Source organism: Filicampus tigris, chromosome 19 (assembly GCF_054856515.1).
Source record: "Filicampus tigris isolate MCC_2025a chromosome 19, RoL_Ftig_1.0, whole genome shotgun sequence".
Classification (NCBI taxonomy): Eukaryota; Metazoa; Chordata; class Actinopteri; order Syngnathiformes; family Syngnathidae; genus Filicampus; species Filicampus tigris.
The window spans coordinates 5,037,758-5,058,310 of record NC_141235.1 but is presented as its reverse complement, the minus strand read 5'-3'; the positions used below and the strand labels follow the sequence as shown (position 1 = coordinate 5,058,310).

Below are 20,553 nucleotides of genomic sequence, written 5' to 3'. Positions count from 1 at the left end.
GACGCGCGCTGCGGTACTCAGTGAAAGTTCCAGCTGACGTAAACATCCAGCGTCCACTTTTGACATGAGCGACATTAACTTTTTTACGTTTTTTAAATCCCATATTTGGCATTGTGTTTAACTGCACATATCAATCTCTTTAAATTGTGGTTATGGAAGGAAGGTGTGCGGTTGAGACGCTGACAGAGTTTGCATTTTCTTCGGAGTCAAGCACCCTCAGTGTGGGATCCGATGTGTTTCTCTGCAGCGGAGGCGACGAGGTTTATGTGTTCAACTACCAAAACAGACATTTGAAGGCAAGTTTGTTTTCTGCAGGGGTTCTTAAATTTTAGGGCAGTTTTCTCCCTTAATGCCAAAGTTTTTTGTTTTTTTTGCAAGCAGTGATTGTCGATATAATAGCAGCAATACTATACGGAGAAAAAGGTCAATCAGAAAGTAATTAAAAATAAATCATTCTGCGCATTTGACTTGAATTAATCGATGGAACTGTTTAATCACCCAACCCTGCTAATAATTCAACTCCTCCAGGTCATCCTCATCTTTCCTGGCCCTGTGAGGGACCTGGTTGTGAATGAAGACAAGAAGACCCTCTATGTGGCCTGCTGCAGTGGAGTTTACTGCATCTGTTTGTCTTCTTTGCCGTCCAGGTTAGGGCTGCACACTCTAATGACATTCCAATACAAGAGCTGTTTAATAATAATCTCTTTTACAAGGGGAATAGTGCTCAGTTTATTGACAGTGTTTGAGAGGTACAGTACTCACTTAAAATGGCATGTTCGTAATTAGTGGTATGGAACTGAAATAGAGAATAAAGGTTGGAAAATACTGCCCTAATGTAAGCGATCTTTCTTCATCTCAGGATTCAAAGCGCCGAATCATCATCTACTGTGCCTCATGTGAAAGTATCCTCCAAGCAGCTTGTTATCAGAGAAGATGGAGTTTTAGCCCTTCTGTTGGTCGACTCTGCGCTGCTGAACCTTAGCCTGACAAATACATGCTGGCTGCTGACACGCTACAAAATAGAAGAAGCATCAATATTGAGCAGCTATGAAACGCTTGGTTCATTTAAAGTGCCGTTGATATCAGACTCAGCGCATCGCAACACAGATGATTTGAGCCAAAGGAGGCCAGTGTTGTTATGCGTCCACTCTGCAGACTCGCCGTCCTCATCCAGCTCACCGAGTGGTCACGTCCGCCTTGAGCCGGTCCTCTTCAAACTCCTATTCGGGATCGACGCGGCCCTAGCCAAATCGCCGGTTGTTTTCTGCGCTCTGCCGGACGGCCGTCTGTGCTTCGCCGCTCGTCGCGTTCCGGGCTCACAGCTCAGAGTCCTCCACAGCCTCGAGCAGCCCGTCGTGTTTGTCGGTACCCGAACTGATCCGGCTGACTGTTTGGTGGCGCTGGGCGAACAAGGTAAAATTGTGCTGGTCACATCCAAGCCAGCAGGACCAGAAGGAGGAGGCGCCAGAGCTACTTTTACCGAGATGTGTGTCCCTGGACCTGTGGTGTGCGCCTGTCTTGAGAAACGCTGCCTTTACTTCAGCACTGGTTCAGACTTGCTGGTACTGGATCTGGCACCGGCCTCCGCTGAAGGTTCAGGCCAAGCGGCATCGCAAAACAGAGCTTCCGCCCCTCGGAGTTTAAATGTGTGTAGGGTCACCGCCTTGGCTGGACATGCAAGGAACGCCGAAGGTAAGAAAACTCAGCGAATCACTGAATGAAATTGAATGTGTCAGGTCAAATAATATATCCCTAACTTTTTGTGAGTAGTGAATCTGGCTGAACATGATGCATTTTAGTCATACGGTATATGCATAAAGGTGTCTATTTCTGTACCAGGTGAAGTTGAGCTGCTGGGACTGTCCAGCAGGGGGCAGCTTAAGAGGATTCGCTTGCCTGTTGGGTTGCACGATGACGGGGCGGCCCAACTTCCTTCTTCACATGTTGGCCGCAGCATCAAAGATGTCCTGTCAGCTATTGGAAATGTTTATGAAAGGTACGCCTTATCCGCACCGATGCTGTAGTCACACCGTCAACCAGGCCGTGTCGATCTACACGTGTGATTATTATTGACGTTGACTCACCTAGCAACAATTGACCCATCGACTCATAATGATTTTGAAGCCCTTGTGTAGTTCAAGTCGGCACTATTATCCTACATAATATATTGTAAGTTCTTTTTACACTTTTAACATAGTGTTCCCTCGCTATGTTGATGTTCACGGTTCTTTTTTTATTTTCTATATTCATCTCATTTTTAATTTTAATGGATTTTTAAGAATGCTTAGTTACTGTGATGACCTCGCTCGTGAGCCGCAGGCACAATGCGCTTTTCAGCTGTTTATTGAAAGCCAGGGGAGCAGTAAAAAAAAAAAAAAAAAGTGTACACTGTGCATAGCTGGTGTCGACCACAGCTCGCTCCCTGACACTCGCGCAAACATGCCGACGTCACACACACCACCCACGCACGTTTCTATTTGATTTGTTGATTTATTTCGGGTCTAGATGAGTTGAGTGCTTAAGAAGTGGAGTCAACATCTTTACACGTCATTGCTTCATGGACCCTGAAAAAATAATAGTGGTGAACAAATTTTACGTGAACTTTATTGCAGATGATTTTTTTTTTTTTTGTTTGCTCTTGCTTTTTCTCTAGCATATCAGGTTTACAAAATATGTAATATTTATAAATTAAGTGTTAGGTTGAGCAACAGGTGGAATTTTTTTTTCCAAACGTCTTCGCTATAAATGCATGCAAAAATCTTTCCCTTGTCTTTCCTTTAGAGCGTCAGCGCTGAGAGCGTCACTCAAATCCAGAACGCGAACCCTGAAACGGCTCAATCAGGTGCTCAACATCGGCTTCTTATTGAACCCTGGCGCTGGCAGCGGGGCGCTCGCACCCTTTCAAGAGAAACCAATCCGATGTCACGCCGCTACCAGCTGGATCACGTTGCTCCAGAAAGACTCTTTGATGTTGAAGTGCGTCCTGGATAATGGAAGTTGTTACATTCTGGAGCAAGGATGGACCTTAAACATCACCGCGTCTTCTTTGTGCGACTCCACCTGCGCCACACATTATTCGTTCCCTTTCCGCGATGTTCGGCCGGGGGAGAAATTGGAGGTTTCCCTGCCACTGGCTACCGCAGAAGCTTCCTCGTTACCTTGTTCGGTTTCCTTCTCCCTCACTTTCTCCCTCTCGGGCCTCCTCGGCGAGGAGGAGGCGGCGGCGGCGGCGCATCCAGACGGGGGTCTCGTCAGTTTCCCGTTGAACACGCTGCAGGTGGATTACCTGCACGCTCTGCGGCTGCTCGGCGCGGCAAAGAGAAACGCCGCGTGCCCACCGCACGCCGTCACCGCGGCGGACGGCGTCCGAGCGTTTTTGAAACGCCGTTGCGGCCAAGGGGGCGAGGCGGGGGGCGCGCGGCGGGCTGCGAGCATTAAGGTGTCGTCGCGGTTGCCGAGGGACGTGTTGAAACCTTCGGAGGGGAGCGGCGAAGGGGCGCCGAGGGACGTGTGCGTCTCGCTGCTGGACTGGCTCCTGTGCGAAGGCTTCGGAGGCGTGGAGATGCAAGGAGACAAGGTGGCAATCAACAGCTCAGTGGTCCGCGCTCAAGCTCCAAACGGGTGCACAGTAAAGCTGACGGCGAAAGAGGTCACGTGCACGTTTTGTTGTTTTCATAGCGCAAAATCCTTTTTTTTTTTTTTTTAAATTTGAAATATTCAATAGGTGCAGTCCCGGGTAAAGCGTCTGCGTGATGGAGTTGTGGGCTTTTTTTTTTTTTCCTCGTACAGGTTAAGCTAGCGGAGGACAGTGCGGGGAAGCAGGAGGAGTCCCTGGACATTGTGGAGGTTCAGGTTGAGAGCGCCTCATTGGCAGCTGTGTGTGGATTGCATCATGCAGTGCTGCGGAGAGTACAGGTGACAAATGCTCTTTTGGGTTTTGCTGCAAGTAGAAATACAATGAGTGTTTCCCCCCCCCCCCCCCTCCCAAAAAAGAAAAAAAAAATACTCACACATTGACTATTTCAGTTTGAAATGAAAATTTGTTAATTTTGTTTCAAACATGATGGTCAAAGGAATTTTTTGTTTTAATGGGCTGTCAAGAAGTATTTATTTTGATGTATTTATTTTTTTAAGGGGGAGGGACACTATGTCAATTGATGCCAAGTATATTCTTGTGCTCCTTAGAATTTGTTGCAGAAGGCGCCTGAAAATCCTTCTTCCACAATCGGCATGCAGAGTTTACATGTGAGAGAGGCCCTACAGCGCGCCGAGGTGAGACTTGCAACAGATTGCTCATCGAGACCGAAACTCACTGCAAAAAAACGCACTTCCCGAATTGCTCGTTAAGCTTCACTCCTTCGGTCAGGGATTCCCAACTACTGCGCTACGGCGCAAAGTCATCTAATCGTACCCACGATTGCTCCGAAAAAGATTATTTACGACAATTGATGTATCTTGCGACAGGCAAAACTATTACATTCGACTAGATGACAATTCAATAAATGGCGAAACACAACTTTCGATGAATGTAATGGTAGAGTTAAAAAAAAAAAAAAAAAAAGTATGAACTTGTATAATTCCTCATACATCGTTCAACATTTTTCTTATGCTAGTCGCCGCATTTTCCTAACTTTCTGCTCTCGTCCCTCCGAATGTCAGGAATTGTTGCAGCAGCTCCAGCAAAGTCGAATCTCCTGCGCCTTTGGTGAAGGCATGTCAGCGGGAAAGGTGACGTCGTGTCTTCTCAGTGTGTATGAACAACTCCGAGAAAATGAAAATTCTCTGCTTATTATTTAACGTCCGTGCGCCAGTAGACGCTGCGACACTTGCACCAAAACTATAGAATTGGAGTTGGACGTATGACTGAGTTTAAAGCAATACAATTTGTCTTTCTTCTAGTTACTGTACAATAACTTCTTTACAGAAATCATGAAAATTTGTTTCTACAAAGGAGAGGGAAAAAAAGTGATGGCTCAAAGTTCAATGTTCCAATAGGGGGCAGCATATTACTGTAAAATGTATTTCTCAAGTCAGCAAAAACATGCGGGCAGTGAATAACTGAGAACGTCAATTCCTGATTTTGAAGAAATGCTCAACTTTATTTTTTAAAAAAAGATGACATGAAAAAACAATGACATTTTTCATGTTTTTTTTTGTGACCAGAGAAATTATTTGTTGTTACTCGTACTTAAATTATTTCAATGTACACGTTTTGCAGATGAAAGAGTGTATTTGAATTTTTTTTTTTTTTTTTTTTTTTTTTTTTTTTTAACAAATTCAAATCTACTGAAACAAGGGGGGAAAAAAAGGCCCGCAATGATTCTGTTGCTCGCATGTCGTGGACATTTGTTTTAGTTCCACTATAGTAGAATCTCCTGTTTCCGGAAACCTGACCTCATCTGCTAATAAACTCCGTGCGACAGTTGTCCCACACTCGTGAGCTGACCTCCGTTCTCCTGCGCCTGTCTCAAATGACCCCCACGAGCGGCGAGTGTCATCACACATAGAAAGCACCACTTAGTTGCCTTGAAGAACAAACGATGCGGGGAAATAGACTTCTGTCTAGTCCCTGCCCTCAAAAAAAAAAAAAAAAAAAAAAAAACACGCTTAGGCTTTATATCGAAAGGCTCCTTCCACGATGTGAGGCGACCATTTGAATGACTGCTCGACAAAACTAAATTGGAATAAAAGCATAAAGGCACCCTTTGCAAAATCCATCTTGTACCCCAAACTTGCATTTCTAGACACCGCCATCCGTCTCCATGACAACAGAACCGACAGCGAGGTCACAGGTATGTTTTTTTTTTAATTTCTTTTTTTCTTTTTTCAAATTTGCATCAATACTCCCACAAAGCCGAGCTGCTCAGGCCGAGTCCGTCTGCTTTCAGCGTGCCTCCCCGGTCCCCGCGCAGATAGCGGCCGCTCCCGCTGCGGATGGCGAGGCGGCCGCGCTCCAGGAGCTCCACGCCGAAATCCTCGGGGACTTCGCCGTCCGAGCACACCAGCCCGCCACTGTTCACGTACCAGAAGCGACCGTTCGCGCCTGCGGGGTAAATGTAACACATCATATGTGAAGTAGGTAAATAAATCATGTGCAAGGGGATAAGATTGGTTTAGCCCGGGTTGTTAGTGGAAATTATAGATCAGATGCCTTTTATTTTTCAGGGTAGGGTTTGAAATCACCCCAAAATAGAAAATCTGCAAATCCGCGGGTGCCGAAGCGCGAGTAGACTATGCAAGGATTGACTAGTTTGTTAGTTGTAATATCACCATTCAGCACTAGATGGCAGACATGGCTGGGTTTTGCTTGTACCATGACGTAAGGAGGCCTAACAATTTTTTGCAGATTTTGGAATGATATGTAGGACAAACATAGTACCTCATTCATTTTAAGGAAAAAAAAAAACGGTTGATTTTTGTGGAAAAATTAAATGGGAATTGAGAAATGTATTATTTAAAAAAATGAAGCGTATCAAGAGAATGTTTTTCACATCTGCACGTATTTTGTCCGTATTTAAAATGACATTTTTGTCATGCATCTGGTTAGGAAGTGCGTTGTCCTATGTGGCCCCCAGTAGCACTGACGTTAATTTGTGGCCCCTCCAGCATTTAAGTTGAAAGCCACCTATTTAGATGGGCATGAAACACTTACTTTTTCTTTTTTTTGGGGGGGGGGGGCTAGTTGCAGCAGGGCTTGCTTTTCTATAATTCCAACGGCCCTAATGTGGAACTTCCACATCAGTCCATTTAACCAGTCATAGAACAGAAAAAGTCCTTTTCTGTTGGAAAACATGGACTTGCTCGGAAAATGTTTTTGGTATGGTGAAGTGTAAATATTTCCCTTCACTCAACTAAAACCACATTTCCCAAAAGCAGCAAAGTGGAACAGTAAACATGGTTGAGTGTTGTGTTTCCACTGTGGGGAGCGTCCGGCGTGTTGTGACATCGTAGCGTCACAACACAGTGCGATGTGACCGTGCAATCACAACACAAAAGAGCAAAAATCTTTGGTTATGTCTCTTCAATTTCCACATGTCGGACAAACATGAAAATGAATCATTTTTATATGATTTTTTTTTTTTTTTTCGCTTTTGTCGCTTATTCTACTGAGTGGGCCTCGTCTGCTGACCTTTAATGTGGTAGGCGCCGTTGCTGAATTGCAGGCTGAAAATGTCGTAAACTGATCTGCTCGCGTCCAGAGTGTTGGAGTTCTTGTGGTGGCAGATGAAGCCGTTCTCCCCTCGTAGGATCAACGCCGGCCGGTTGATCAGTTTCAGACTGAGCTGTTCGTCCTCCCCTGACAAAAGACCGCCGCGACTTTACAAAGGGAAAGGACTCCGAAAACGGGGAGAAAAAAAACAACCCAAATCTCACCAATGGAATCACTGACAGCCAGTAACTGTCCATTCTTCTTGGTGCAGATGTACTTCCCATTGTTTGCTTTTAGCGCCATCTTTTGACCAAGCCACTCCATTGCAAACATGCAGTTTGCCGAACTGCAATTTGGCCACAAAATGCAAAATATAAGTCTCTTTCCATTGACTGATTATGTTGTACTCACAAACAGAACGATTAGCTGAGCGTGCCCACTTGGTTTAACTTGACGGGGAAATCAACCCAAACACTTGGTTTTTTTGTTGTGTTTTTTTTTTCAAGAATATGTTCCCAGCAGGCCCACTAGTTGAAGCGCGGCATTCTGATTAATATTGCGTTTGTGCAATATGAGTTAAGCAGCAAAATCCAGCCCTTTTTAGCCATCTCTGGTGGCGGCCATTTTGTCACTTCCGTCCACTGAAAATGACATCACAGTTGCTCAGGTACCGACCAATCACGGCTCAGCTTCAGGAAACGGGTCAGCCGCGATTGGTCGTTGCGAGCAACTCTTGATGTCGTTTTCAGTCGACGGAAGTGACAAAATGGCCGCCCCCCAGAGATAGCTAAAAACAGGTGGATTGACTCTTATTCCACAAACGCAATATTTATCAGAATGCTCAGTTTCAACTAGTGGGCTTGCATTGAGCACATTCTTGAAAGAAATATTTAACAACGACACGTGGCCTTGACATTTCGGACAGCTCAGGGAATGAGAGGCAGCACTCACACTTGTGTGGCTGTACTCTGAATGCCTCCGTGGGCCACCAGGGCCCAGTAGTTCCCTTGGCTGGTGCGAAAGGTACACTTGCTGTTCTCCTTGTCCATCTCCATCTGGAACGTCTCCATATCCGTCTCATCCTCCTGGTTGGCGGCGAGGCTTACTCCTGGGAAAGCGAAAGCAAAATTCCATTGCGCTTGCAAGTACTGTTTAGTGATCAGATCAGAGAAATATACAAATACTTTGTCGCTGGTCAAGTGGTGGGGAGTAATGAAGAATTGTGTAAGTGCGCCGCGTAACGTTGCAGTGATTGGTCAATGTCAATGAAAATATGATCCATCACATCTCAAAATAAAATTACATTACCATTTTATTTACACGGCTCCCTCTAGTGGTACACACAAGAATCACATTTAACAACCGCCTACCAAAGCTTTTTATGTAAATATGCTTTTATTTTCCACCTAAGTATGCCGGAAAAGTCTTTCATATTTCAATGGGTAGTTGTTGGTATTATCATGGTTGTTTGTAGAAAGTGGAATTTCTTTATTTTTTGTCACATGACCACTATAGGCAGACAGATTGTGCAGGCCTAAACCTTTAATTAGATGCATAGCGCAATACCCCCAATGAATATTCTTAATCCGTTAACAACTGCCCGTTTATCTCTTTCTTCTTTCTGGTCATCCTTCTCTAATCATCTCCTCCTCCTCCTCCTCCTCCTCACCCCTGACCCGCCTCCTCCCCCCACCTTCGCCCCCGTTACCCCAGCTTTGGGGCCTGCCTATCTGCCCTCTTTCACAGCTGGGTTCAGATATAATCAGCTTTCGAGTGTTGCCCATCCAGCCTCCCAATCCCCTCAATAAAAGCAAAAAAAAAAAAAAAAAAGCAACAAAAAAAAAAAAACAGGAAGAGCGGAGGATTTATAGGTCCACACTTAGCAGGATGTGCAGATAATTGGCGACGCCACTCAAGTCTCAAGAAACGAATGATCAAATGGAGGCAGAACAAGCTGCAAAAATGAAAGTGCATTTACGTTAATAAGCTCTTTTTAGGAAAGGAACGAGGGGCTTTTCTGAAGTCTGAAAGGTTATATTATGTGTAAATGTGTTACTTGTATTAAGAGTAGAGATTTGGTTTAAGGGGGGAAAATGTAGTTGCTGTTTGACAAATGTTGGCCTTGGATATTTTCAAACTTGCGATCAGTATTTTGGAGTGAGTTTCTTTTTCTGAAAAAAAAAAAAACTGACATTTTTGTAATTAAGTGCACATGCATGAAAAACAATTTGTGTGGCATTTTTTATTATTATTATTATTATTATTATTACCTGCTGAACAAGAAAACATTAAGTGCAAGAACTCATTTTGTCAATTTTTTCAACTCACTCCAAATATTATTATCAAGGTGCTATGTTTGTCCTGAATATCATTCAAAATCCGCAAAAAAATTCTCATGGCCTACTCACGTTATAATATAGGGCAGAACAAGACCCAGTGTAAGCGCAGCTAACACATATCTGCCATCTAGTGGTGATTGGTGGTATTGCAACTTAAAACTACAGTTGACCGCCACATGAAGATACGCACATTGGCGGCTATTTTTTTCTTTTTTTTATTAAATATTAAGTCTTTTTTTTTTTTTAATTGATTTTTTCCAGAATTTTTTTTCCCACCATTTCCTTATTTAGAAAAAAAAGAATATTGTTTATCAGCATTTTTTGACAAATTTGCGGAGTTTGTAAAAAAAAGAAGAAAAAAAAAATATATATATATATATATATATATATATATATAAATACACATTAATTCATTAATTTTTTTTAAACTAATCCAGGGCCACTCGAGTGTGATCTCCAGTTGCCAGTTGTGAACGCTGCTGCATTTTATCGCCACCATCGCGCCGTCTACAGAGTCCATATGGATGCAAAACAAGAATAATCGAATGTACCATGCTATCCCTTCCCCCTTTTGAAAGCTCTTATGACTTCATCAGATTGTATTTGTTGTGTGATTATTATTTTTGATTTCCCCCCCCCCCCAGCGGCTTCTTATTTCAATCGCACGCGGAAGAGGGCAAAGCGGGAGTGTGACGACACGTGACAAAGATGTCATGCTCGCCGAGCTACCTGGACACGTTAACGCGCATCTTATTAACTCGTGATAAATCAGCCGGGTGACTCAGGGGGTGGGGGGGGGGGTGCGCGTCTGAAGGGGGCTACTCTCATCTCGTCTCTTCCATCCTGAGTCAATGTCATGCTTTGTCTCCCTATTCCATGTGTCCATTTCACACTAATTCAACCCAGAAATGATCCTCCGTCAGGGCTCAGCTGGACCTCGCCGCCGATGGCTGGAGGACGGACGACGAGCGGCGGGAGCGATTGGATACAGCGAAATCTGAGGAGCCGATCCGAAGATATCAAAAGCGTCACGGGGCTCGGTCAAGCGCGCACAAATGAGGCCCTGCCGTCACAGCCGTCGTCGGGATCCGAGTACGTAAGCTAACTTTGCTTGTTTGCACGCGCGCACTTAGACGGGATCTTTGCATGCGCCCCCGCTTTCGGACGCCGCCCCACAACGGGCTCCGCTTTCTGCCGTTGTCCTACCTGCAGTCTGAAAGTGGAGCAGGCCCGACTAATCCATCAGCCATGGATGGCTCTGGCATCTATTATTAATGGCAAGCTGATGCCACTATCCCCCTGCCGCCTTTTTTCCTCTTTCTCCCAATCTGTTCTCCTCCTCCACTGCATTTAATGTTGCGCCTTTCATTTCTACTTTCTTTTCTGGGCCCGCGTGCGCATTTGAGTGTGCTTGCATCTCGCTCATGTGTGCAAAACATGGGCCTCAATCACTTCTTTTTTTTAATTTATTTATTTATTTTTAATTTTGCTAGAAGAGTTCAAAAGACAGCGATGCACATTTTGACAAGAGAGCAATGTCATCAGAAAGTAAAAAAGTCAATAAATGCTGAGAGATCCTGTTGCCAAATTATGACAGTGGTTGTTACATCATAGTAATATGCTGATATCATGCAAAATGTATTAATGCATCTGTCCAAAATCTGGGTTCCATTGATTTTGTCTGCAGTTTGCATGTTTTCGAGTACTCGGGCTTCCAAAAACGTTCGTGTTTACTTCATTGAAGATTCTAAATTGCCCTTATAGGTGTGAATGTGAGTAAATGATTGTTTTTCGATACATAGAGTGATACGTCGACCTAGGAGTGACCCGACTTACATTTTGACCAAAATAAGTGCTTGCTACAAGCTGTTTTTTTTTTTTCCAGTTTTTCCCCAGTTGATGTTTTCTGTTCAAATCAACATAAAAGCATGAGAATGACACGCTGTGTATTTAATACAACCAAATATCATTGACCAAAGACTGCTAGCTTAATGCTAACACACAATGCGCAGCACCAGCGTGGCTAACGAACATGACGGCCGAACGAAATTAAAGCAGCCGCCATCGCGCCGACAAAACAAACGGTCGAAAATAAATATTTGGATGGAAGAATAATCTCATTCACGCGCAACACCATTAGCGTAAAAATGAATAAATAATGAAATTCGGCCTTTCTTGTTATCATTATCGACAGGATCTGCCGTCATAACACCCAAGCCTCTTTCATAACTGGACTCGTTGCTTATTAGTCCATTAGCGACGGGAAGGAGCAGAAAGTGAGGTCAGGTGACTGCGGTTGCGAAATCCTTTGAGCATCCCCCCAGCAACGCGTCGTCCTCCCTTGTCCGCTTTCCCTTTCACCACCGGCTCCTTTCATCATCGCGGCAAGCAGCGGCGGAGGGAGCGCGCACATACTCGGGTAACTCAACTACTGGCTTTGTTGCACACAAATAAAGGCGGAGGTCTACATTTTTTTTTTTTTTTGCTTTCGAGCAGAAGCTGTGAGGTTTTGTGCTATGAAGGAACTGTTAAAAATTCCTTCCACCTTGACTATCGGTCTAGTTTGTTGAAAACAAAACAGTCCCAGTTTGTGCTACACTTAAGTATGGTGCCCAAAAAAAAAAAAAAAAAAAAAAGTTCAACCTTGGTTTCACAGGAGCATATAAAATGTTTGTACGTGCGTTTGGGACATTTTGATTATAGTACCAAAGTTGGCATTTGAACAGGGGTGTGTAGACTTTTTCTATCCAGGTGAAACGGTAACCCCGCCTTCAGTTCCGAAAGGTGTCACGCCGGCAACAGTTTTTGTATTTTAACCGCATTTCTTTATTTCCTATGCGGCCGGCGTTGCAGAATGGACTGTGTTCCACTTGACCGTATTGTTAAATTGAATACCACTCTGGGCTATGGGCAAGTATTAGTTTGAGATGCAGGGTGGGGAAAACCGGCGCTCAAGGGCCACATTTGATTTTTAAACGGTCGGGTGGGCATTCATAGATGCGGGGGGGGGGTGGAATTCCTTTTTTTTTTCCCAGACAGTATGTATATTTAAATATTGTATTAATCCAATAAATAGAATAATAATCTATAGTAATATCTTTTTTTTTTTTACATTTTATTAAATCAATTGACCAATGAATAAATTAATCCAAGTAAAATAATGAATGAATACAATTGTGATCTAATATGCAGGATTAAGCTTTTTCCCTTTTTTTTTTTTTTTTTTTTTGCGCCTCAGTTTTCAGTTTCCTTGATTTTCCGCTACGGCGTCAGCGGTCAGCGGGTTAGGTTAGATTCGGTGACTCGAGAGGGGAAGACGCTTTTGGCCATGGGGGGGAGCTTGTGTTTCTCGACGCAGACTCTCTCTTTACCTTCCAGGAACAGGGGACTAACATCATCAATAATTCAACATATGCTTCACCTCCCCGCTCGCCACGGCGGGACATTATGTTAGTGTGTGATCGTGAAAGATGAAGCTTTTGTTTGTGCGAAACGAGCCGAAGGAGGACGAGGGCAAAACGTACCGTAGGCAAGCCGCAAATATGGAAATGCGCATTTAATGTGCAGCGCGCTGCGCCGTCCTCGCCCGCCGTTTGCAGTCCTTCCCTTCAAGCAATCAATTGAACGCATTTGCTTTCCGCCGCCGGCTCCCACCGCTAACCGGGAACAATAAACCGGGGCCAGATTGGGTTTCAGTCAACCGGGGCGGGGTAACGCGAGCCCGCAGACGAGAATCTGCAGCCAGTGGCCGAGCACGCCGACGGTATGCTAATCCATCCCCAATCAGACCGGCGCTCGCAACACTTAGCAACCACTTGTAGCGCACTTCTCCTGGTCTGTAAACGGAGCCCCGCAATTGCAATCTTTCGAGTTTTGCGCACGCATCCAAAAAAAAAAAAAAAAAACGCGGCCTTGTTTTGGTCAAGAACGGACTTTGAAGCTGATGTGGAGCAGCTGTAATCCATCAACGTGGCGCAGCGCTGCCGTGTCCGCGCGTTGATCAAATAACCCACTTCAACTGGCCTGTGACAAGACCAAAGCATAAATACATAATGCAATATCAACAGAATTCTGCTACGCACAATATAGGTTACACGCAGCTGTTTCACTGAGCCCAGCGGGGGGGGAAAAAAAAGGACGCTTTACAGCATAAGCCGGCTAAGCCACTACAGGCAAAGCAATAGATTTTTTTTATTCCCCCTTTTAAAAAAAAAGTACATTTATGATTGATTATGTGGTAAAAGACTTGGAAAACAATGCTGTGCTTTCACACCTCGGAACAACACGGTTCGACATGCCATTAATATGGGCGTCTGTCAGGCTTTCATTCATTCACGTATATTAGGATAACCCCCGCACACATTCACAGCTCACAATTCGCAAATCCGTAACTTAGCCTCCGTTATTCTCTGGAAAACTTCCCGAGGTGGATGTTTTTTGTCAAAATAGGAAAGTAGCACGGTCGTCATCACTGTGGAGGAAGTGTGTTTAAGTGATACATCGCAACTGAGGGTCAGGGTGGAGCTAAATTTAGCCTGGGTTGCTATGGAGAGTCTTTGCCGTGAGTGTACGCTTTTGAAATCGAATCATTTTTTTTTAGGACAATGTTGTCAAGATGGGTTTGAATTCATAGTTTGTGGTGTATTTACGTCTAAAACTACATAATTTGATCTACACATTCAAAATGTGCTGTGCATCTGAAATGAAAAAAACGTTTCAAAGCATCATTTTCTAGATGAATTTAATCAACTTGATTTTCAATTAATCTAACCGATTAATTGATTAATCAGGGCGAATCGATTTGATCTACACCTTCAAAATGTGCTATGCATCTGGAATGATAAAACGTTTCAAAGCGTCATTTTCTAGATGAACTCGATTTTCAATTAATCGAATCGATTAATCAGGGCGAATCGATTTTAGACCGATTTTCGATTCATCGTTACATCCCTCGTAGTTATTGCTTAGTTTGACCCACCTTGCCTCATGGAGACGTATTTCCCATTGGCTGCCGTCAGAACCACCTGCGGGTGGCTCTCCTCCAGGTCAAACAGTTCGTCTTTGCCCGGTTTGGAGCAGCGTCCGGACCTCAAGGTGCCAGCGGGGCCCATGGGAGACAAGTACTTCCCCTCGCAGTCTTTGAAAGCCAACTTGCCGCACTTGAGCTCCAGCGTGTACGTTGTGGCCCTGCCGCTTTGCTTGGCGAGCTTGCCGTCGTTGCCGAGGAAGCGGCCGTCGCAGGTCTTCAGGCAGTACTTCCCGTTCTGGTAGACGAGGGTCAGGATGGCGGCCACCCCCCAGGGAATGTTCATATCCACGGAGATCTCGCCGTCCTCCGCCGAGAGACGGGCGTAGCGCTTGCGGGCCACCGACAGCAGGTTGGCCTGCGGGTGCAGGGCCAGGTGCAGCGTCCACAGCTCGGCCCGGCCGACGACCTGGGCGAAGCAGGACAGGTGGTCCCCGGAGCCGCCGAAGAAGCGCAGGTGCCGCTCGGACCGAAGGGCCCAGCGGCCGTCCGACTGGGCCACCGCGAGGAAGCGGCAGTCCGAGTGGCGGCCGTCCGCCTCGCAGCTCACGTTGCCGTCCTTGTCGGAGGCCAGGTAGCGCCTGAGGTGGCTGCGCAGGTACACCAGCCGGGTGTCCTGAGAATCCTGCTCCAGAGTCCAGATCTGCTTCTTCTTCATGCTTGGAGCTGATGCGTTCACCTGGCAGACAAAGGCAGCGTCGTCGTATTAGTTTGCAAAGAACATATGCGCTTTGTATATCAACTGCATATAGTAGGCCCGAGAAGAAGGACATAATGGGAAAGTGCTTGTTGCGTGTGATTATTATTATTATTTTTTTCCAACCTTAAAGCCAAATCTCTCAGCTGTGAGGTAGCGACCTTCGTGGTTAATCAGACCAAATTGAAGTGTCAAAGGTTGGTTCCCGTTGGACGGCATCTTGACCTACAGAAAAAAAAAAAAAAAAACACAAGAAAGATGGATTATTTAAATTTAGAAAGCCTGATTATGCTAAAATTAAGGTTGCGTCTTGATGTTACTGCTACACGGAGTCAAAATTCGATGGAGGTTGGCCCCCTTTCTGCGACGACTGTTTACAAGATTTGTAAGGTCGGATGTTGGACCCGAGAAAGCGTTTTGGACAACAATCTGTGTTCTAGTTTGTATCCTAAATCCAAACTGTTCGAAGCCTACAATTGACAAATGTTCCTTTGCCTTACTGATTATCGCCCCCTGTTGTCATGGAGGGTTACCTTCTATTACAGACACTAGCTAGTCTTTTTGCTGCATTTCGGCTCAACTTTATTCCCTTAAAGCGGAAATCAACCTAAACATATTTATTTTCAAGAATATGTTTTATGCAAACCCAATAGTTGAAACAAAGCATTCTGATAAATATTGCGTTTGTGGAATAAGAGTCAATCCATTTGTTTTTAGCCATCTCCGGGGGCGGCCATTTTGTCACTTCTGTCAACTGAAAATGACATCACAACTTCTCATTGGTCAGGCAATGACCAATCACAGCTCGCCTGTTTTCTAAAGCTGAGCCGTGATTGGTCGTTACCTGAGCCCTGGGTAGTTGTGATTTTCAGTGGACAGAAGTGACAAAATGGCCGCCCCCGGAGATGGCTAAAAACGAGTGGATTAATTCTTATTCCACAAAGGCAATCCCTTGTTTCAAATTGTGGGCTTACATAGAACATATTCTTGAAAAAAAAAAATGTTTGGCTTGACTTCCAGTTTAAGGAATGTCAGAGCGTGGCATTCATAATTTGTCTTCCCTCTGTTTGCTGCAGTTGCCTAACTTGAAATAATTGTTTCAGCCCATAGTGGGAAAGAAAAATCCAGTTCCATTTTAGAAATTAATGGAAGTTGTTACAGTTAATTGCAGCGCTGACAAGGTAGATTTCCTCGATTGGACAAAATCACCAATGACTCACGCTGTTGTGGGAGAATTAGCAGTTAATTTAGATTTATTCCCTTCTTTGTAGCACTCTGCTAAATCGACGGGGGCAGCGATGAAAAAAGAATGGAGGTGATGTCATGGCGAGTGATGAAATGCAAACATGGCTAAGACGGGAAATCAATTCATTAAGGTACAGCGTCGAAAGCACTCCAGAGAGCGGCAAATTCCAACCCCCACCCATGGCTTTTCGCGATACACTTTTCCAGCCGCAGCCTCCTAATTTACTTACCGCGGTTTTGTGGCTTCCTCGCTGCTGTTTGTGCAGCTCTAATTCCAGCTCCCAGATTGAAGCGGCTTCTTTCACCAAGCGACCTGTTGTAATTCCTGCCGCCTCCTCCTCCTCCTTCTTCTTCTTCTTCGTTCCCTCCCAGCCTCGACTCGCCTAATCAGGTTAGACGCGGCCAAGACTTCAGTCGAGCTCCTCAGTCGAGAGTCCGTCGTCAGCCCCGAGTGCCGCGTGGGCTCGTTTTGCTCTCGAGCGCTTATCTCCTCGTCTTCGCCCCTCGCCCCCCACCCCCTCCGCCCCTCGCCTGTTGAGCGCCAGCCCCGATCACCTTCTTGACTTCTTCACGCCGAGGTTTCCTTCGCTCCCCATTCCCCCAGTCGTCTTCTGCTCATTTTCTGACATTTTCTTCAAACCTCCATGTTCCTTTATTTCAACCGGTGCGGAAGAACATCCTCAACCAACCAGCGACTCCTTCGCCCCCCCCCCCCCGCTCGAACATCACAAAAAGTCGCTTGCCTTTGCCACCTTAAGCCTCCCTGTCACCTTCCCCAGCTGACGTGTGTATCTGTAATCTTGCTCTGCTCTTTTTCCTCAACTTTGCTCTGTTCTCGGCTCTCTGGCGCATGAAGACGGATGAAGTCGAAACGCACGCGCACGCACACGCGCGCGCACGGGCTGATAGTAACCAGAGCACTCCTTGTGCCTGCTCCCCTCGAGCTCTCCTTACCCTCCAACGCGGCGGGTTTAGTTACACACCTTCTCTGATTGCACGCTCTCCGGGTCAGCTTTAATAGGACGGAGAGGCAGACTTTTGTGTATGATTCCCACCCGTGCCCTCCTCCCCGATGCGCGCGCGCGCGTGTGTGTGTGTGTGTGTGTGTGCGTTGCCGCGAGTAATCAACCTCTCCGATTGTAAGACTCCTAGGCGGCGTCAACAGACGTGTCTGTTCCCGAATCCTTGTAATCCTCAACCCAATCATCTCAAACTGGCTAATCTATAGCGGCACCGCCCCACCCGACGCACATTCGCGCGCAGCCTTGAAAAGCACTAACAGGACGGCCAAATTAAAGTTCAGCTGTTCCCCGCGGCTTTTCCTGTGCTGTTTTTTTTTTTCGAGCAGAAGCCCCAAGGTTGGGTGCTAACGTGGAATGTGGGACCGTTCCTCCATCTTGTCCTTGCATCAAAGCACGATGCAGCCATGATGAGCGGTGTTCTTTTCGCTACTTTTTGGAATTATGGCCCAAAAGTTCAAATTTAGTAATTTCAATGGACTGTGACACATTTTCCCCACATGCGTTTTCCCCTAACCCAAACCCCATTGCAAAAGCCTGGCATGTGTAGACTTTTTATTTTATTTATTTATTTATTTTAATTGTGTGAATAAGAAAACGTCCCAAATACGTGTCGAGAAATATGTAGAATTATTTAAATAATCAAATAGTCATTCGTGACTATTTCATGCATTTATAACTAATTTAATTTGAATTAATAAGTCAATTGTTTATTTTTTAAAAATCAACTCACACATTTTTTAATGAGATAAATAGAAAGAAAATAAAGCAATTCACCAATTTTTGAAAAAAAAAAAAAAGGCTACATTAATGTGACAATTACAAATATTAGAGGACTCTTGATAGTGTAAATGTGGCCCGTGGTCCCACAACAAAATAACCACTTGCGCAACCTCAGATGAAAACAACAACAAAGCTCAGTTTTCATGTTCGCATTTTGAGTGTTCACGATTGCGGTTGTAGATAGCATAACATCATAGTGAGAGCACGAAGCACAAGGTCCAAACTCCAAAGATTCGACCCCAAAATTTCAGCACAGCGAAAACGGGCATGCTAACCGCTAGCCCGCCGCAATCTACTCCTCTGCAGTAAACAGATCTGAATGGCAGCCGCGATTAATTAGGAACAGATCGCACATTTGAATGCTTTGGATCCTCTTTTTTCATGACGTGCGGACATCCACACTCACACTCGTGCGGTTGAGCTGACAAAAACACTGCGCACAAAAAAACAAAACAAAAAAAACAAAAAAAAAAAGAGCCATATAGCGTTATTGTCATCGGCTCCATTATTTTCATTACTGCTACTATTATCACTTCCACTGTAATTCCCCCTCATGTGTGTTCTATCTCACGCACCATTAGTTCAGGCCGCGTGGCCCCCCGGGTGGCCGCGTCATCGTCTGCTGATGTGCCGGCGAGCCCGCCGCTGTCGGCGCGCGGACGCCTGTCGATAGCCAGCCAGATGTTTTTTTTTTTTTTTTTTTTTTGCGCGCGCTCTCTCTCTCCCCCATCCTCCCTCCCCCCCTTATTGTGTGGCGCGGCCGTGCCAGGTTCACCGTGGCAACCGTGTGATGGTGCTTTAGAGGCCATTACGTCGGCCCTCTGATGACACTCAAAGAGCTATCATTACACCTCCTCCAAGGAGACGGAGCGGGGAGCCGGGGGGGGAGGTGTGGGGAGAGGGAAAAAGAGGGAGAGGATGTAGCGGGAAAGAAGAAGAAAGAAGAGGGTGGAAGGGGCGGCGAGGGGAGGAAATCTGAAAGGTGAATGGTGGAATGATGGCATGAAATTGCACGGGGAAGACGGGATGAGCGAGACGTGGGAGTGACCAGGGAGGGAGGATTCAAAATGACCGTTTTGGAGTTAACAGCCTACAGGCCCCCTTTTTCTCCCCTATTAACGTCTATTCCGCCATTACGTGGGACTGCGGGAGGCTGGCTCGCACCCCGCAGCGTCACGTTATACTTTTACGGGCAGCCGCCCCACACATGCACGCACGCACGCACGCACGCACGCGTAACCTCCCCCACGCCTTCTCCAAATTGTCAACTGGATGAAGGGGAGATCAGATCCTTATTTGTTTGTTTTTTCTTTTCCCCTTGGCCTTTCCTCTCAATCCATCCATCCATTATTCGGAGATGTGGCGTTTCGTGCTTGGGTGCTGGAATGTTCGCTCCCCACCTTGGTCCTATCTATGGCTTCGGAGACCAGCTGCAGGGCAGGTGAAGATTTTGAGAGTCTATTTTAAAGATTGTTGCACCGCATAGTAGATGGATGGATGGATGTCACAAAAACCGACAACAGAGATGAATAAAAGGACATTTTAGTCATCATTCCTCATCTTATGTTTCCAAATATTTATTTTTTATTCAATATTTTAATCGATTTTTTTGTCTTCAAGAAAGTAATGTAAGACGATCTTTAATTTAGTCTAAGAACCCACACTCTGCTTGATTATGTTCCTCTTTCTGTAGATCCTCCCGTCCTTGCCGCAAAACGACTTGGCACCTTCTTAGGCTGTCATAGAAAGAGCACACAACTACGCAGAGTATGCCAATAGGTGAGTTTTTCAAATATCTGAGAATAGGTTTCCCCTGGAAACAACTAAGTGGGTTTGTTGCAAGCTAACCAACAAAGTGAAATTGGATAATTTCCTGTTTCCGGTTGTGAATCCCTGTCGTAGTTCTTTCCTCTTTTCATCTCAGCCTTTGATGATGTTCTTCCGCACCAAACTCACCATGTTTTTATTGGCCTTGTTTTGTGGACCGGGTGCAAAGTGACTTCCCTTTTCCAAAATATTTTATAGGACCTTCTCCTTGTAGAGCTATTCTTCCCGTCAAACTGGGACTATGCATCCATGCTCTCAAATTCGAGCAAGTTGAATCCCGTGTGGATGTTCCTCGCAGATGATAGTACCTCGAGCCACCGCTAAGAGGCGCCATCCGCCTTGTATTCCATCAGCTGTATGCGTGGGGGGGTTCGCTGTACTGTACTGTACAATCTGTTGGAGGTGGAAAAAAACACCGAAATAAGATTGATGCTTGTTTCGTTACTGTTGGTGCCTGTGTGGCTGCA

The 20,553-nt window shown here is 45.4% G+C and overlaps 2 protein-coding genes across 3 annotated transcripts; one reads left to right on the top strand and one right to left on the bottom strand.

The window, feature by feature from the left end:
* The first annotated feature begins 28 nt into the window (after positions 1-28).
* Positions 29-5,189, top strand: faap100 (FA core complex associated protein 100). The gene is made up of 8 exons (XM_086016833.1): positions 29-296; positions 529-647; positions 860-1,692; positions 1,840-1,996; positions 2,782-3,649; positions 3,790-3,915; positions 4,186-4,272; positions 4,660-5,189. Exons 1-8 carry the CDS (start codon positions 153-155, stop codon positions 4,795-4,797), a joined length of 2,472 nt encoding a protein of 823 aa, XP_085872959.1. The 5' UTR covers positions 29-152; the 3' UTR covers positions 4,798-5,189.
* Positions 5,190-5,568: 379 nt separating this feature from the next.
* fscn2b (fascin actin-bundling protein 2b, retinal) lies at positions 5,569-16,940 on the bottom strand. 2 transcript variants are annotated; one of them, XM_086016834.1, is made up of 7 exons: positions 16,688-16,940; positions 15,339-15,437; positions 14,468-15,194; positions 8,102-8,258; positions 7,375-7,496; positions 7,130-7,297; positions 5,569-6,043 (listed from the first exon to the last, which is right to left on the bottom strand). In XM_086016834.1, the coding sequence occupies exons 2-7, from the start codon at positions 15,429-15,431 to the stop codon at positions 5,838-5,840; spliced, it is 1,473 nt and encodes a 490-aa protein (XP_085872960.1). In that variant the 5' UTR covers positions 15,432-15,437; positions 16,688-16,940; the 3' UTR covers positions 5,569-5,837. The 2 variants fall into 2 exon arrangements, with proteins under 2 accessions (XP_085872960.1, XP_085872961.1); XM_086016835.1 differs by lacking the exon at positions 15,339-15,437.
* Between the last annotated feature and the right edge of the window lie 3,613 nt (positions 16,941-20,553).

Bases quoted from the DNA above. Each gene is read 5' to 3' on its own strand.
- fscn2b (XM_086016834.1), bottom strand. From the start codon at position 15,431: ATGCCGTCCAACGGGAACCAACCTTTGACACTTCAATTTGGTCTGATT. The intron at 7,497-8,101 runs GTGAGTGCTGCC...GCCAAATTGCAG, and splicing joins CAGAGTACAGCCACACAAGT to TTCGGCAAACTGCATGTTTG. The intron at 6,044-7,129 runs GTCAGCAGACGA...TTTACCCCGCAG, and splicing joins CGGCGCCTACCACATTAAAG to GCGCGAACGGTCGCTTCTGG.
- faap100 (XM_086016833.1), top strand. From the start codon at position 153: ATGGAAGGAAGGTGTGCGGTTGAGACGCTGACAGAGTTTGCATTTTCT. The intron at 1,997-2,781 runs GTACGCCTTATC...TCTTTCCTTTAG, and splicing joins ATTGGAAATGTTTATGAAAG to AGCGTCAGCGCTGAGAGCGT. The intron at 3,650-3,789 runs GTCACGTGCACG...TTCCTCGTACAG, and splicing joins TAAAGCTGACGGCGAAAGAG to GTTAAGCTAGCGGAGGACAG.